Source organism: Arvicola amphibius, chromosome X (genome assembly GCF_903992535.2).
Source record: "Arvicola amphibius chromosome X, mArvAmp1.2, whole genome shotgun sequence".
In the NCBI taxonomy this organism is placed as follows: domain Eukaryota; kingdom Metazoa; phylum Chordata; class Mammalia; order Rodentia; family Cricetidae; genus Arvicola; species Arvicola amphibius.
In genome coordinates this window covers 135768070-135786064 of record NC_052065.1, presented here as the reverse complement: position 1 = coordinate 135786064, position 17995 = coordinate 135768070, and the positions used below count along the sequence as shown (strand labels likewise).

General features: G+C 41.7%; 1 protein-coding gene across 2 annotated transcripts in view; it reads left to right on the top strand.

The window, feature by feature from the left end:
* Bcap31 (B cell receptor associated protein 31) overlaps positions 1 to 17995 on the top strand; it is a 38557-nt gene that overhangs the window by 205 nt on the left and 20357 nt on the right. The window contains exons 1-5 of one of the 2 annotated variants that reach the window (XM_038316196.1): positions 62 to 158; positions 938 to 990; positions 1718 to 1843; positions 4358 to 4458; positions 15113 to 15260. In XM_038316196.1, the coding sequence (XP_038172124.1) occupies positions 1752 to 1843; positions 4358 to 4458; positions 15113 to 15260 (341 nt within the window). In that variant the 5' untranslated portion in view covers positions 62 to 158; positions 938 to 990; positions 1718 to 1751. Of the gene's footprint in view, positions 1 to 61; positions 159 to 937; positions 991 to 1717; positions 1844 to 4357; positions 4459 to 15112; positions 15261 to 17995 lie in introns of those variants that run through there. The other variant, XM_038316197.1, reaches the window with a different exon arrangement.

Here is a 17995-nt window from a genome sequence, read left to right as displayed (position 1 = left end):
CGGGAAACGGCAGCGGGCGGAGCCTTTGGGGCCTCACGAGAGCTTGTAGGCGGGGCCCGACGCGCGTTTCCGGTTTCCGGTCGCGGGCTAAGGGGCGGGCCGGAGCGGTGGTGAGAGTTTGGTAGTGGCGGTAGGGTGTACGCGTTGTCTGAAACTCGGTAAGCTGAGTTCGCGGGTGTGGCTGCCTCTCGGATCACCGAGGTCACCCCAGTCCCTTCATGAGGGGAGGAACTAAGTGTCTCAGAAAGACTGGGGATTCTGTAAAATCTCTGGATCGGGCTGACTTAGGAGTCCAGGGCAGGGTCCAGTAGAGGGATGTTGGGGAGGCAGGTGGAGCGGGGCGCGAGGGAGGGGGTCAGTGATGAAACCCAATCCGAGAGAGCTGCCCAGGTAGGCCCAGCACCTTGAAGGCCACCTGGCGCTATGGACTTGGGTGGCATTGTGGCGTACTAAGGCTGTTGGTCCTCTTTGGCTTCGGGCGAGACTTTCTGGTCCTGGAACTTTCTCTGGGTAAGGCTTTGAGGTGTTCTGTAGAGACCTGCATTTGTTTTTGGCCTGGATTTCAGTCCTCTAGAAGTCGCTCTTGTGTGTGGGCATTTTGAGGGCACATTGATGCTTCACATTTCATGCATCCGCAGGAGCAGACGGAAGGCCTGTTTAGTTTCCGAAAAGCAGTCTCAGAGGGAGGCTCCTGGGTTATCTGACCCTCCCGGGTGTTGTCGTGGGAGGTTGGAATGGGCCTCCTTGCTTGCGCTGGGGCCGAGGCGGTGGTGTTTGCAGAAGGTGCACATATGAACATTGCAGTCCCAGGCCCACTGAAGGAGCGACTGAAAGACTTGTAGCTCCTCTATCAAAGGTCTGGGAAGGGAGCCTGATGGGTGCCCCTGTTCATGTACTGTTCTTATGAGAAACTTTTTTTGTTGTTGTTGTTAAACAGGTCTAAGGAGTCCCTTGGACTCCCTCCTACCCTGAAAGGAATCATCAACAAAGGTACATTGTCATGGTAACACATATGCTGGAGGGCCATAAGTAACTATCCCAGTCAAGGGAGGTTCGTTGCCTGGCTAGCTTTGGAAGGTCTCTCGCAGGCCCGAGCATGGCAAACATGGCTCTAGCAGGTCTTTTCCCTCTCCCATTCCCTCTTCCTTGCTAAAAACTGTTAGATTACATTCCTAAAGTTAGCCACCAAGGTCTGTTCCCTTATTTGGCTACTACCTCTTTCTGAGGCTGACTACCAAGATCCAGCTGTCAAAGTATTGAAGTCCAACAATCAAAAGCCCCCTTTTGGAGTGGCATAATTATCATGTCCATTCAGAATTAACTCATCCTAACACGGGGTTTCCTTTTCCCTTTTACTGCTATTTACCTGTGGGCCATGTCTGTCTCTCTATACAGAGGCAGTCTTTTGTCCCAGAGAGACAAATATCTCTTCCCCTTCTCCATAGATCTCCAACTCCTGTCCTTTGTCCCTCTGGGGCCAAATAAATCTATGTGCTGAGAACAGGTCTTGGGGTATCTTGGGCTAACTTTGCAGTCCCTTTGCAGCATCATTGGCCAAGTATTCCTATTGAGTTTCAGCCAGGGCTTCACAAGCTCTGAAGCAGAGTGCCAGAGTCTGTTGTGAAGAGTAGCAGCCCCAGCCTCTCCAGGGTCCTTAAACTAGATGTCAGTGGCTGCCCAGCTCACGTGGTTTCTCCTGTTCCCTCTGCCCTACCAGGAGACAAACGCCCATCTCACTGTTGAGTCACAGGATGAGTCTACAGTGGACTGCAGTTGCCACCTTCCTCTATGCAGAGGTCTTTGCTGTGTTGCTTCTCTGTATTCCCTTCATTTCCCCCAAAAGGTATGGCTAATAGAGCAACATGACAAGCATTATGGGGAAGGTGCCTGTCTAACCCTGAACCTTATAGTTTCTGTGTATAGAGTTGGTGGACCCTGAAATTGGGGCTAACTGGAAACAAGTAAAAACTGTCTTAGATGAGGGTGACGGGAGGTTTGTTGGTTTGTTTTTTTTCCTCATTTTTTTTATTAAAAATTTCCATCTCCTCCCCTCCTCCTCCCCCTTCCCTCCCCTCCCTTCCACCCATACCCCCACTCCCTCCCTCTCCAGGCCAAAGAGCCATCAGGGTTCAGAAGGAGGTTTGTTTGTTTTTTAAATCACCAATCCTGCGTACTGTTTTGCCTTGTTACTTCTTCAGTTCCTTTTCTGTGCACCCTGCCTTCTGGTCTTTGTAAAGGAAGATCTATCTTCAGTTTTGTGCCTACCCTTAGGCTTCAGGGCTGTGGGAATGGCGGTGTGGAAATCAGAATACTTGCACCACTGGTTTTCATTGTTGATTTGGTGACTTTTGTCCTCCTAACTAGCTCTTACTGGCAATACTTAGTAGACTCATGAGCATTACTCAGCCTATGAAGGATGAAGCCATATTCCCTTTTAACAAACAAGATTTGCTAAAAGTGAATTAGCTACTAATTTTTAAATTATACTTAATACATCAACAAATCCTTATTTAAATTAATATGTTATAAAATCACCACAGTAAATAATACCTAAGGAATATTCTTGCCAAAACTCATATTGGCATCCAACTTATAGGAAATACAGAGACCAAAACACTGGCAGGACTGTAGTCTTGGATGTTTTCTAGGACAACTAATTTGGTTCCACCACTCAGGAAGTGAAGGCAGGATCAGGTATTCAAGGCCTATTTTGTCTACTTACCAAATTTGAGGCTAGCCATGAGAACCTCCTTTCTGAAAATGATAAGGACTGGGGAGATAGCTTGTCATTAAAGTGCTTATGGCACAAATATGAGGATCTGAGCTTGATCCCCATCACCCATGTAAAAGCTGGACAAGGTGACGCACTCCTGTAATACAGTTCTTTAGAGGCAAAGATCAGGAGGATCCTAATCAGTCTAGCTGAATCAGTAAGCTCTGGGTTTAGTGAGACATTTGCAAAAAAGAAAATAGAGAATGATTAGAGAAGAAGTGCGTACCTAAGGCTCCCCACTCATGCACAGCACCAGAACACATGTGTATCCACATATAGACACAAACACATAGAAAAAAGTGAAAAAAGGAGAAGGAAGGGGGAACTGATTAAGACCAACTTAAAATGCTAAATGCAAATTCAGAACCATGCCATGTCATGTTTCTAGCAAACTAACTGTTCATCTTTAGATCTGCATTTGATGACAAGGGTAGTTTGCTGACAGGGTTTCTGTATGTAGGCTTGGGACTTGCAGTGTAAACCAGGCTGGCTTCAAACTCATAGAGATCCACCTGCCTCTGCCTCCCAAGTGCTGGGATTAAAGGTATGTGCCACCATGATCAGCCTGACTTGCTGAATATTTTAATACTATGGAACTCTTTCCGAAGGCTTTTTAGAGCCATGTCTTGAATGTTTGTTCATGGAAATGATGGAGTGTTTGGGTTCCTTTTTATAACCTAGAGTGGTAGGTGTCTACACAAAAAAAGATTGCCACATATTAGAAAGACAGAAGGAACCAGGCATAGTGGCACACTTCTTTAATTGCACAGGAAGTCAGAGGCAGGTGGATCTCTGAGTTCAAGGACAGTCTGGTCTAGTAAGTTCTAGGACAACCAGGGACCTATTTAGTAAGACCCTGCCACAGGAAAAAAAAAGATGAAAAGAAAGACAAAAGGAATAACTATGTTTGTGGCAAACACTCAACTACTACAAGGGAAAGTACAATGAAAACTAAGCTTCCCTTACTAGAGACTGCCAGTATTTTAAGACTGATTTCCAGCCAGGCAGTGGTGGTGCATGCCTTTAATCCCAGCATTCGGGAGGCAAAGGCAGGTAGATCTCTGTGAGTTTGAGGCCAGCCTGGCATACAGAGCTAGTTTCAGGACAGCTAAAGCTGTTACACAGAGAAACCCTGTCTCAAAAAACTAAAAACGAAAAAAATATTTTTTTTTGCAGGTGGACAAACATCATTTATTTTTTATTTGTTCATTCCTCTCTTTCTCTCTCTTTCATGTGCATTGGCGTTTTTCCTGCATGTATTTCTGTGTGAACATGTTGGACCCCCTAGAATTGGAGTTATAGACAGTTGGAGAGCTGTCACGTGGGTGCTTAGAATTAAACCTGGGTCCTCTGAAGAGCAGCTAGTGTTCTTTACTCTGAACCATCTCTCCATCCCTGACAAACATCTTTTTATTAAGTACTCTTGAACTTAATAAATAGGGGAAATATATAAGCAGCTGAGACTGATTTTTGTACAGGTCCCTTGGCCATTGGAGAAGAGCACCAAGCTGTCTTTACATTTTACTCAGGGTTTGTATTGTGAAGGTGCATCTTCTTTAGTGTCTGTCTTCATCTCCTTCACAGATGGCAGAAGATTTTCAAATCCCGGCTGGTCGAGCTGGTAGTGACCTATGGCAACACCTTCTTTGTGGTTCTCATCGTCATCCTTGTGCTGTTGGTCATTGGTGAGTGAGCTGTAGCAGGGGTTGCTCCATGACCAGGTCCTGTGTCATGGCTTCTAAAGCCCTGTGTCATCTTGGATGGATAGAAAACAAGTTTTACCTTCTCAGAGACAAACTAATCATTTATCTGCAAAGGAGATGCTATTAGCAAGGCCTTCATTTCAAGAGGTTCCCATAGCAGTCCATGTGGGCTTACACTTAGCGACTTTTATATACTCTTTTTTTAAAATATTTATTTATTATGTATACAATATTCTGTCTGCATGTATGCCTGAAGGCCAGAAGAGGGTGCCAGACCTCATTATAGGTGGTTGTGAGCCACCATGTGGTTGCTGGGAATTGAACTCAGGACTTTGGAAGAGCAGGCAATGCTCTTAACCTCTGAGCCATCTCTCCAGCCCAACTTTTTTTTTTTTTTTTTTTTTGGTTTTTCGAGACAGGGTTTCTCTGTGGCTTTGGAGCCTGTCCTGGAACTAGCTCTTGTAGACCAGGCTGGTCTCGAACTCACAGAGATCCGCCTGCCTCTGCCTCCCGAGTGCTGGGATTAAAGGCGTGCGCCACCACCGCCCGGCTCAGCCTAACTTTTATATGCTCTTATGACCACCTGTATTTCCAGGGTATCCTAATTATTTTAGAACTGATGCAATGAGAACTAACTGGCCTGTGATATTGGTCCAGATAGTGCTGCTTTTCAGTCATGGAGACAGCAGTGTGGTCTTCTCCGTTGAAGCCTGACATCATCTTTTTAAAATTATTTTGTCTTTTAGTTTTTATTTGTTTATTTATCACTGTTATTATCATTTTTTGTTTAAGATAGAGTCTCTCCACCCAGGCAGAGGCAGGTGAATCTCAGTTAGTTCAAGGCTAGCCTGGTCTACAGAGTGAGTTCCAGGACAGCCAGAGATACACAGAGAAACCTTGTCTCGAACACCACCCCCTCCCAAGACAGTTTCTCTATGTGGCCTGGGCTGTCTTGGCTCTGTAGACCAGGTTGGCCTCAAATTCAGAGATCTGGCTGCCTATGCCCTCTGAGTGCTGAGATTAAAGAGATGTGTGCCTGGCAGCTGTTTGTTTGTTGTTTTCTCATCTTAAAAAGTGACGTGATGGGGTTGGAGAGATGGCTCAGCAGTTAAAAGCAATGGCTGCTCTTCCAGAGGACCTGGGTTCAGTTCCCCAAAACCACATGGCAGCTCACAACTGTCTGTAACTCTAGTTTCAGAGGATCTGACACCCTCACACAGACATACATGGAGGCAAAAGACCATACAAATAAAAAAGTAAATCTCTGAAAGAAAGAAAAAAAAGATATGAGTTGGTTTTTGTTTCTTTTATTTGAGATAGGGTCTTACCCCGTAGTCTAGGCTGGCATTAAACATCTGGCTTAGTCTCTTAAGTGCTGGAGTTACATGTATATACTAGCATGGCTGGTGAAGCAGGGCTTCCAAGTACAAGACCAGACCAATTAAACAGCCTAGCTGGAAATGGGGTTCTGTTTTCTCCTATAGTGTGAGGTAGAAAATTAGGTGACAGCATGTCTTAGAGACAGAGCTGAGACTTCTGTATATGCATGGGTATAGTCTTTTCAGGTAATACAGCTGTACAGCATTGTAAACTTCAGCATTAGCATGCACTATCCACAAGACTTTGAAAGATAAATGGATCAGAGGGCAGGCCTAGGTCTTTGGCCATGATAGGTAGTATCAAGATTGAAGTGGAGACAAGCAAGGTGGTGCTTGCCTTTAATCCTAGCACTCAAGAGGTAGGTGTAGATGAATTTCTGTTTGAGGCCAGTCTAGTCTTACATAGAAACTTCTAGGATAGCCAGGGCTACATAGAAAGACCCTTATCTTAAAAAAACAAAAAGATGGAAGAGGAACATTTTACAGTGAGGTGGTAGTGAGCCCATTTAGAGACAGGGAGCCAATTAAGCTGTTGTCTGACTGTTGAATGATTATTGATTTGCTATAGTGAGCTATCAGTATGTTCCCTTGCTTGAACTCTATTCTCTTTACTCTGCTGTGAAACATCAAGTCCTGTTTCAGAGATGTGATGTCCACATAGGCATGGAGTATTTTCTTCAAGTTCCAGCAAAAATGCTGCAGGGTAGAGTTTGAGTTAGTGTTATGTACAACTCCATCCACTAGCTGTAGCATTGGGCATTTTCCCTTAATATTTAGGGTTTGATGGGATTTGTTCAGGCAGGACTTCCTGTGAACAGGCCAAATGTGCCTATAGATTCCCAGGTACAGCTATTGGTTGCCACTTGCTCACATACCTCTTGAAATGCTTTTAGCAAGACTCTAAGAGGTGGCCTTTTCCACTTAGGGTCTGAGCAGTTTCTGGGATAGGAGCCAATAGGGAGTATGCAGGTCTTGCTTAGAGTTGAATTTGATGAAATGCCAAGCAGTAATAGTATAGTAGTACTTTTTTATCATGACTGCAAGCTCACAAATAATGAGACTTATTTATTATTAATTTTGGTTTTAGCTTAGGCTTGTCTCTAACTAGTTCTTACAGTGTAAGTTAACCCTATTTTTAAATCTCTGTTCTTTTACGTGACTCGTTAGCTCATCTACATACTGCCCACCCTGCTTCCTTCGCATCTGGCTGGTTCCTTTTTTCTTCCCCGAGTTCTCTCTCTGCCTGGAAGTCCCTTCTATAATCTTCTCCTAGCTATTGGCCGTTCAGCTTTTTATTATACCATTCACTGCAATACATCTTCACACAGTATACAAATATCCCACACTATTTCCCACTTTTTGTCTAAATAAAAAGGATTTTAACTCTAACATAGTAAAATTATAAGAATAATTGTTATATAAGAATTAGATTCACAATGTGCAGTCCATTTGTATTTGGCATATACGGAGAAAATATCTATTCCATCTTAGTCCAAAGTTTTATACCTAAACCACTTTATTTCATAATATATTACCATCCTAAAAATATTTTTGTAGACCTTAAAACATTTTCTTGATAAACAACTTAAGCTTTTATGTCTCCTAACCTTATAAACTTGACATCTTTTTGTTTTGTTTTGTTTTTTTCTAGACAGGGTTTCCCAGTAGATAAGGAGCTACAGGTTGGCCTTTAACTCAGAATCTATGTGCTGTTCTGAGGCTCATGGTTTCTCCTCTATCCTGTTTTGTATGTCTGACTCATTCTTTGTCTGTCTGGCGGCTCTTCTGACTCTATCCTTCCTCCTCCCATCAATCTCAGTTTGGCTTTCCCCTCCTAACTATATCCTCTTTGGCTATTGATCAGTCAGCTTGTTTATTAAACCAGTTATAGCGATATATATGCTGTGGGATACTGGGCAGTCAGAATAGAAAAGCTCCACTTCCATTTACAAATATATACACAGTGTACAAAAGGATTATTCCACATGATTTCCCCCTTTTGTCTAATTAAACAGAAGGTTTTTCTTTCTTTTTTTTTCTTTTTTGGTTTTTGAGACATGGTTTCTGTATAACAGCCCTGACTGTCCTGGAACTCACTTTGTAGACTAGACTGGCCTCAAATTCAGTGAGATCCATCTGCCTCTAACTCTCAAGTGCTGAGATTAAAGGCATGTGCCACCACCACTCAACCAAAAAGAAAGATTTTAACTTTAACATGTTAAAATTATATACAACAGAAACAGTTATCAAGTAAGATTATAGTTATAATAATATCCTGTCTATTCGTATTTGGCAAAATTAGTGAACTCTATTATCTGTCTTATCTTGGTTTGTCTGAAGTTTTATACCTAATTTGCTTTCTATCATAACGAATGAAAACTATAAGTTTACCTATATAGTCTTCAACTCCATCAAAGACCCCGCTGTCTGGAGAGTCACCCAAAGTTCTTCTGTAATGTTGGGGCATCCACCTACAGACCTAGCATATCTGACAGACTTTCTGTGAAGCAGGGAATTCTCAAGGACTATCTACCTTGTCTTGGCAAAGTTCAGCAGTCGCCTTTCTTGTATCCTGCTGGTCCAGTTTGGACAGTAACTGTCAGCAACTGAGGCAAGAGCAGTTTCTTTACCCACATGGCTAGCTTTTGCCATAAAGAAAACAAGTTGCATACAGTTTCTTTGATTCCCACCTTCTTCTCTGATGTAAATTGGTGCTTGCCAGAAGCATATGCGTATCACTGTTATGGAAATTTTTCGGTTATTAAATATGTTAAATTCCATATTGTGTTGGTCTTTGAAGTATTTGAGAGCATCTATCTATATCTGTGTATGACCTTGAAAAACATACCTAACATGACTATAAGTTTAACTATTGTAGATGACTACTAATCTGTATTTCTTAATTATACATTGCAGTTTTAAATGAGCTGCATAAGCAAAATACCTTAACAAGAGTAGAAATATACATAGAGTATAGCAAAATTAACTTTAAATTTGTATCAGTGACCCAAACTCCATCCCAAGGTAAAATATTTTGAGATTAATACTTGTTTTTTGGATTAAAGCAGATTCAATAATCTACCCTTTTATCCTATCATTTCTATATCTCTCCCTTTTCTTTTTAGAACGAGATCCCTGAATCTAATCTCATTTGTTCAGCTTTTTTAATGACCATTACCAATAACAACTTGTAACCAACTCTTCGTAAATGATAATAAGTATCCATAATCCATTTTTTGGAAATGTGGTCATAGCTCTTTAGACTACTTCTGTTGATTAAGGGTGCTGATAATCTTTGGGGGACCCTGACTGGAATATTCTGTGAGGCTGGATCATTTCAGCCAGCAGTCTTGAAGCTGGATGAAGAGCTCCAAGGAAACTGAAAATACATAAACTTTTAAAGGTAACATACATTTTCAGGGAGTCTTCCTCGATCAAACTTGATCATCTTTAACTTTGAACAAATCTTTTATTTTCTATGGAAATTAAAGCAGAACCTCTTTCCAAAGTAACATGTCTTTTTGTAGCACAATTTAATAAAAACCCAGAGACAGAAATTGGGGTTTAACTTGAAGGTCAGAAAAGCAAAACAGTCAGCCACTGGCTCTTCTCTAGAGAGGAATGTATGATGGGAGGAGACAGCTCATAGACACAGTCTTATTCTGAGATTCCAGGAGTCAGGGTTGCCATTTCTTTTTGTTTCCTGTGGAAATCAAGGCATAACCTCCCCCTCAACACAACGTATTTCCTGACTGTAAGTGGAGACTGTTTCCAGCTGACTAGACCCAAATAATCACACAGAACTATATTAATTACAACACTGTTTGGTCTATTAGTTCAGGATTTTTATTAACTAACTCTTACATCTTAAATTAACACATTTCTATTAGTCTATGTATTACCACATGGCAGTAGTGTTACCTCATTTACTACATGTCTTGTTTTCTCAGAGGCTAGCTTACAGCTCTCTGATGACTCTGCTGTCTTTCTCCCTGCATTCAGTTTAGTTTTCCCACCTAGCTCTATTCTGCCCTGCCATAAGCCAAAGCAGCTTCTTATTAACCAGTGGTAATAAAACATATTCATAGCATACAGAGGGGAATCCCACATCACTTGACTTCCATTCTGAAGTTAAAAGACATCTTTAAAATGTATATGCTGGTATAATGCAACTATTTTTTCCCACAATTCAACAATAGCTGTCATTTTTTTATTCATTAGCATTTAAAACAATTCAGAGTCAACAAAGCACCATACAGGATCTAGTCACCCTGTGTATTTCCCATCCTTATGTGGCTTATTCTTTTTATATTACTTTACTTTTTAAAGACTTTATTATTTTTTGGTATAAGCCTTTAATCCCAGCACGTGGCTTCCTAGTCTGCAGTTTGTCTGGATCTGCAGTATTCTCTGACCTCGAGAGCCAAGGGTCAATCCATCTACTACATGGTCTGTGGTATGTCTTCCCAGAGTTCTCTCTCTTCCTGGAAACCCCTTCTATACTCTTCTCTTAGCTATTGGATGTTCAGCTTTTTATTAAACCAATCACAGCAACACACCATCTTGTTGTTGTCATGGGGTTCCCATCCCCCATCCCCATCTCCCCAGCCTCGAATTTACAGAGTCTGTCTTCCTGTGCCTCCTGAATGGTGGCATTAATGGCATACACCACCACCTGGTGGTGTATTTTGTTTATTTGTGTTTTTCGGGACAGGGTTTCTCTGTAGCTTTGGAGCCTGTCCTGGAACTCACTCTGTAGACCAGGCTGGCCTTGAACTCACAGAGATCCACCTGTCTTTGCCTCCTGAGTGCTGGGATTAAAGGCGTGTGCCATCACTGCCTGACTTTTTTTTAAAACTAAGTTTGTGTGTTTGCTTTTGAGTTTGGGATAGAGCCAAAAATTGTAGAGACAAGAGACAAGACAAAGTGTTGGGATTATTCCATCAGTTTTGCTCTGTTCTCTAACTAGAGTCACAAAAGTTGTTGATTTCCTAGTACAACTCAGCGGGCCAGAGAGAACTATGTAGATCTACTAGTTGATACAAACTATTGTTTTTGTAGATCAGGAATCTGCAACTGTCTGCTTGGGAATTCTAGGGAAATATGGCTCTAATGACTGGTGACTTCTTACTTTAATGTTATGAAGCATAATCTAGGGGGTGTGGGGATGGCTCATTGGATAAAAGCACTTGCTGTGCAGATGTAAGGACTTGATTTCAAATTCCCAGAACCCACATAAAAGTCAGACACTGAATGTAAATGTCTACAGTCCCATAACTCTTAGGGAGTTGGAAGGTAGAGTAGAAGAATCCCTGGTAGTTGCAGGTCATATCTCAAACAAGGTGGAAGACAAAGATTGACACCTGAGGTTATCCTCTTCCATAGGTATTCTGAGAGATCTTGTATTTATATTCATACACAAATACACATGTGCACACTATACACAAAGATGATTTAAAAATTTAAAAAGCATAGCTTAGAAAAGTCTACATACCTTCTACAGATAGACATGCTTTTTGATAACAATATTATGACAATTGTGAGCATAACCAGCTAGAGCCCTTCCTCATGTGGAGGTACCTAGATTAGATCTTTCTGAGAGAGTTGGAGACAAAGAGATTACTTTTATGGATTGAGGCCTGAGAGGAAGTCCTGCTGCTGTCCTTATTGATAGCATACAGTGTTTCCTATTCCCAGGTTCCTCTTGATTCTTTGGAATGATGGGATTCCTAAGTACAAGTAACAATATAAAAGTGGTTTTAGTTTTTTTCTAATTATAAAAATAATGCGTATATTTAAATACAAAAGGTAAACAATCCCTTGTAATACATTGCGTAGATAACTATCATCAATACTTTTTTATGTGTTGAAATATTTACAACCTGGACTTGTACACTTTTCTTTGTATTTTTTTCTATTTACGTACTATACATCAGTGTTTTTGATCTTGGCCATTCTTACAGGTGTAAGATGGAATCTCAGAGTTGTTTTGATTTGCATTTCTCTGATGACTAAGGATGTTGAACATTTCCTTAAGTGTCTTTCAGCCATTTTAGATTTAGACTTTGTTGAGAGTTCTTTGTTTAGGTCTGTACTCCATTTTGTATTGGATCATGTGATCTTTTGGTGACCAATTTCTTGAGTTCTTTGTATATTTTGGAGATCAGACCTCTGTCTGATATGGGGTTAGTGAAGATCTTTCCCATTCTGTAGGCTGTCGTTTTGTCTTGTTGACCGTGTCCTTTGCTTTACAGAAGCTTTTCAGTTTCAGGAGGTCCCATTTATTAATTGTTTCTCTCAGTGTCTGTGCTGCTGGGGTTCTATTTAGAAGTAGTTCCCTGTGCCAGTGCGTTCAAGTGTACTTCCCACTTTCTCTTCCATGAGGTTCAGTGTGGCTGGCTTTATGTTGAGGTCTTTGATCCATTTGGACTTGGGTTTTGTGCATGGTGATAGATATGGGTCTATTTTCATTCTTCTCCATGTTGATATCCAGTTATGCCAGCACCACTTGTTAATTATGCTTTCTTTTTTCCATTTGATATTTTTTGCTTCTTTATCAAAGATCAGATATTTGAAGATGTGTTGGTTGATATTCGGGTCTTCTATTCAGTTCCATTGGTCCTCCTGTCTGTTTTTATGCCAATACCAGGCTGTTTTCAGTACTGAATTTAACCCATTTCTAGTAATCTGTGTATCGCTGTGTAGCTGTGGCTTACTGGGTAAAGTTCTTGTGTCTGTCTCTGGCAGGGCTACATGGCTTCTCTCTGACTCCGCCTCCTTTCTCTCAGCATCCAGTTTAATTTTCGCTGCCTACCTCTATTCTGCTCTGCAAAGACCCAAGCCAGTTTCTTTATTAACCAATGGTGTTCACAGCATATAGAGGGGAATCCCACATCAGTGAACCTGAGGGTATGAATGTATTTTATTTTCTACCAGATGTGTTATGGCAGTTTATGGCAGCATTTGAGAGTGCTTCATGGCACAGATTTAATGCAAAAAATACTAAGAGGACAGGCACATTGTTGTAATGCAAGATGAGCTTGAAAACCAAGTAGTCTCAAACTAGAAACTACAAAGTGAACAGTACCCAAACAATGATATCTTGCCTGTCTCACATGGAGGCGTGTTAAGAGGTGTCTTCAGATAGTTGGTTATTTTTTGTTTATAGGCATTTACTTGAGATAGGGTCTCATCCTGTAGCCCTGGCCTCAGGGCTACAGGTCATCCTATGACCCTCAGGCCTCAGTCTCTCAAATGCCAGGTTTATGGGTACATACCACCATACTCAGCCCTTCAGGTAAATTTTTATGTGTTGACTTCAAAAATGTCCCCCTTTTGTTGGAGGAGTTGACCTCTGTTTTGGTGGTGGTGGTGGTGGGAGACAATGTCTCCTTTTGTAGCCTTGGTTGTCCAGGAAGTTCCTACATAGACCAGGCTGGCTTCATTTTTTTTTTTTTTTTTGGTTTTTCGAGACAGGGTTTCTCTGTAGCTTTGGAGCCTATCCTGGAGCTAGCTCTTGTAGACCAGGCTGGTCTCGAACTCACAGAGATCCGCCTGCCTCTGCCTCCCGAGTGCTGGGATTAAAGGCGTGCGCCACCGCCGCCCGGCTAAATTACTAGTTCTTTTTTTTCTTTTTTCTTTTTTTTGGTTTTTCGAGACAGGGTTTCTCTGTAGCTTTTTTAGAGCCTGTCCTGGAACTAGCTCTTGTAGACCAGGCTGGCCTCGAACTCACAGAGATCCTCCTGCCTCTGCCTCCCGAGTGCTGGGATTAAAGGCGTGCGCCACCACCGCCCGGCCAGGCTGGCTTCAAACTCGGAGAACTTCCTGTCTCTACCTCCCAAGTGCTGGGATTAAAGATGTATACCACCAAACCCTGCTAATTTTGTTTTGTTTTGTTTTGTTTTTTTAAAGATTTATTTATTATATATACACTGTTCTGCCTGCTTGCCAGAAGAGAACACCAGATTTCATTACAGATGGTTATGAGCCATCATGTGGTTGCTGGGAATTGAACTCAGGACCCCTGAAAGAGCAGCCAGTGCTCTTAAACTCTGAGCCATCTCTCCAGCCCTTGTTTTGTTTTTTTGAGACAGGATTTCTCTGTAGCTTTGGAGCCTGTCCTGGAACTAGCTCTTGTAGACCAGGCTGGCCTTGAACTCAGAGATCCACCTGCTTCTGCCTCCTGAGTGCTGGGATTAAGGGCACGTGCTGCTACCACCCAGCTAAAATTCTTTTTTTGAGTTAAGTGGTGGAGGAGATTAGTAGATACACTAAGGTTCCAATTTTGCATTACAGACAAAAGATTCTAAGAACTTATATTATTAAACCAGAGCATTGTGCATCAGTCAGTGGCACATGTGGGAGCAGAGGCTGCTCACTCATTCAATAGAGTTTTTGCTGTGTGCCCCGTGTAAACTGTAGGGGATATAGAGAAGGCTTTTTCTTTCTGTTTGTAGTTTATCTATTGTGAGGAAGATGGACAGGAAACACAGACTGAAGATAATTTCAGTGACAAATGTATTTTATAAACACAGTATAGGATTTTATGACCAATTGACTTTAAATATGATAGCTGTGTTATTTACCCTACTATAAGTGATTGTATTAAGGAACTTTTTAAAATTTTGCTGTTTGAATTTTTTATGGACATGAATTCTTCTTTAAAAAACCTTTAAATATAGTTTATTGGTGGTTGGTGACACATGCATGTCACAGTGTCTGTGTAGGTCAGGACAACTAGCAAGAGTCAGTTCTGTCCTTTTGCCATATGGGTTCTAGGGATTGAACTCAAGTGATCAGGCATGATGGCAAGTACCTTTACCCACAGAGTCATCTCCTCAGCCCATGAAGTTTTTTAATTAAGTAAAGAATAATAATGCTTACTGTAGCCCATGCTTCCTGAATAGGTCTTGTGAGCTTTCTACCAACAGGACCCCTGACTTATCAGTTAAGTGATTGATAGTTCAACTTGAGAGAAAAATGACAAACTGAGGTTGGGAGTATCATGGGAAAGGGAATCTGTTTCCATTGTCAGCAAAGCCTCAATCTTGAATAGCATCTTAGAGTATAGTACAAGTTTATGATCTATCTAGTTTGCAGGCTTAGTTTATAGAAAGTTAAGAGAAGGAGGTCTAAGGTTGGGAACTTTTGATAAAACCTCCCACAAAAGGTGTGCGTAGAATTAGTACTTGGATTTGAAGGAAAGGAGTCTTGCTACCTGTTTTTCTTTTTAAGTGGCCATCTCTGCTCTACCATAGATGCTGCTCGTGAGATCCGGAAATATGATGATGTGACAGAAAAGGTGAACCTCCAGAACAATCCAGGTGCCATGGAGCACTTCCACATGAAGCTTTTCCGTGCTCAGAGGAATCTCTATATTGCTGGCTTTTCCTTGCTGCTGTCCTTGTGAGTAGGGGTCAGGGGCTTGTGGAGGAAGCTGTGGGCTAACTAAGAATATAGAGCTGTGTAGTTTCGCTTTCTCCTGTGACTTTAACTCCTCATTGTATATCCTGAACCCAAAGACCTTGTTTGTGTTTTATAAACCACAGAATTGCTTCCTGACCTTCAGAGGCGGCATAGAGATTGGGACTAGGGTGCAACAAATTCTAGAAGACCTTATCTTTTTTTTTTTTTTTTTGGTGTTTTGAGACAGGGTTTCCCTGTAGTTTCTAGAGCCTGTCCTGGAGCTAGGTCTTGTAGACCAGGCTGGCCTCGAACTCCTGCCTGCCTCTGCCTCCCGAGTGCTGGGATTAAAGGCGTGCACCACCACCACCCGGCTACTACATATCACTGGCCATCCTGGAACTCACTATGTAAACAAGGCTGGCCTTGAATTTATTAAGATCCACCTGCCTCTGCCTCCCAAGTGATGGGATTAAAGTTGTATGCTACCATACCTGGGAGAAGACCCTATCTTAACCACATTTTGTGGTAGGTCAGATGTGTTATATCTTGTGCTCTGTTTGCTTGTAGACTGAAGTAAGCTGCAAAGCTTTTTTCTCTATGAAAGGATCTTTGAAGCCCATCTAATAAGGGCCTAACTGGTTTGGGGTATATGGAGTACTGAGTTGGGTAGGGTAGGCAGAAGTAACATGAATGGGTTGTGACTCACCCTGTCCTCGAGGCCTTCCCTGGTGTATTTTTGTATTCAGATCATGTTGTGATCTGTAGTGTCTTTCTGGTCATATCTTATGAGACTGAAATGCTCGACCAAGGTTGCAAGGGTGGCTAATTGGGTAAGATGAGATAAGTAGAAAATGCCTATTAGCATCTGGAGCCCTGTTTTCTGCTTCTGGTTTTACCCTTGGGCTTTAATCTAAGGGCCTAGCTGAGAAATAGACATGTTCAGGCTAAGGCAGGTGAAGAAGGTATTAAAAGGATATCAATACTAGGCTGGAATATAGCTCATTAGTAAAGGATTTGCCTGGTATGTGCAAGACCCTAGGTTTGATTGCTAGCATTGTTCAAACAGAAAAAAAAAAATCAAACAAAAAATGTTTGTTGCTCTGTTGTTTAGGGCCAGTTGTCATTTGTTCTGCGGTAATAAATGCATTTCTCACTGTTTTAGAGGCTGGGGCATCCTAAGTCAATGTGTGGAGAGGCTTGGTGTCTAGTGAGGGCTGCTTTCTGCTTCTGAAGTGGTACCTCGATGCTGCATTTGCATTCTCTGGAGGAGAGGAACACTGTTCTCACATGTTAACAGCATAAAAAGCCCAAGTTAGTTTCCTGTGGACCTTCTTTATAAGACACTAATCCGTTTATGAGGGCATAGCCTTCAAAGCTTAATGATTTCCCAATAGGCCCTACTCTACTTCTTTGTATCATCACAATGGAGATTAAGCTAAACAGATGAATTTGGGGGGGGCATTCAGACAGTGCTACCTTGTGAGTGGATTCTTTTTTTTAAATATTTATTTATTATGTATACAACATTCTGTCTGTGTGTATGCCTGCAGGCCAGAAGAGGGCACCAGACCCCATTATGGAAGGTTGTGAGCCACTAAGTGGTTGCTGGGAATTGAACTCAGGACCTTTGGAAGAGCAGGCAATGCTCTTAACCTCTGAGCCATCTCTCCAGCCCCCGAGTGAGTGGATTCTTATGCTAGGTTCAAAGATAGTCATTCTCACCTGGCTTTAGGCCTAAAGACTCAAGATTTAGTGTTTAAGGGATTTTTATCATCTTAATCACTTGGCATGTTGTGCTTCAGTAGGCATTAGTATGACTACCTGTCCAGATTTTAACTTTCTAGAAAATAGTCAGTCCAATGATCTTGGATTTTCTGGATCCAAGTTGAAGGTAAAATATGGAGGCAAGTAAGGATGTGTGTGTGTGTGTGTGTGTGTGTCTGTCTGTCTGTCTGTCTCTGTATGTGAGTGTCTGTGTCTACTTTATATGTCTTTAGTGTTTTAGTGTGCTGAGTCATTACTATGTTTGTACAACCTAGGGCTCTACAAATGCAAAGCACATTATGCTCTGCTACTACCTTCACTTAGACTATGTTTATGTACATGTGAGCATTAAATATTTTTGTGGTACCTGGGCTTGAAGTCATGGCCTCTTGCATACCAGGGACATATTCTACTACTGAACTATATTATTTGTTTTACTGAAAAATTTTGTTTAGATTTATTTTTATTTTATGTGTATAAATCTTTTGCCTGCATACCTATATGTGTATCACTTATGTGCTTGTTAGATCCTCTATTGGTGTTATGGATGATTGTGAGACACTGTATAGGTGCTTGGAATTGTATCTGTTGTCTGCAAGAGTAACAAGTACTCCTAACCACTGAGCCATCTCTCTAGACCCCTTTTGCTTTAAGATTTGAAATGGGGTATCATCTCCCAGCACTCGGAGGCAGAGGCAGGTGGATCTCTGTGAGTTTGAGGCCAGCCTGGTCTACAACAGCTAGTTCCAGGACAGGCTCCAAAGCTACAGAGAAACCCTGTCTCAAAAAACCAAAAAAAAAAAAAAAAAAAGAAAGAAAAAAAGAAAGAGAGGGAGAAAGGGAGAAATGGGGTATCATCAAGTTGCCTGAGCTGTTTTTCAGATTACCATTCCTCTGCTTCAGCCTCCTAAAGTAGCTGGGATTATTAAATATATTTCAACCTGCTTGGCTTAAAGTAGTATGTTTGATCA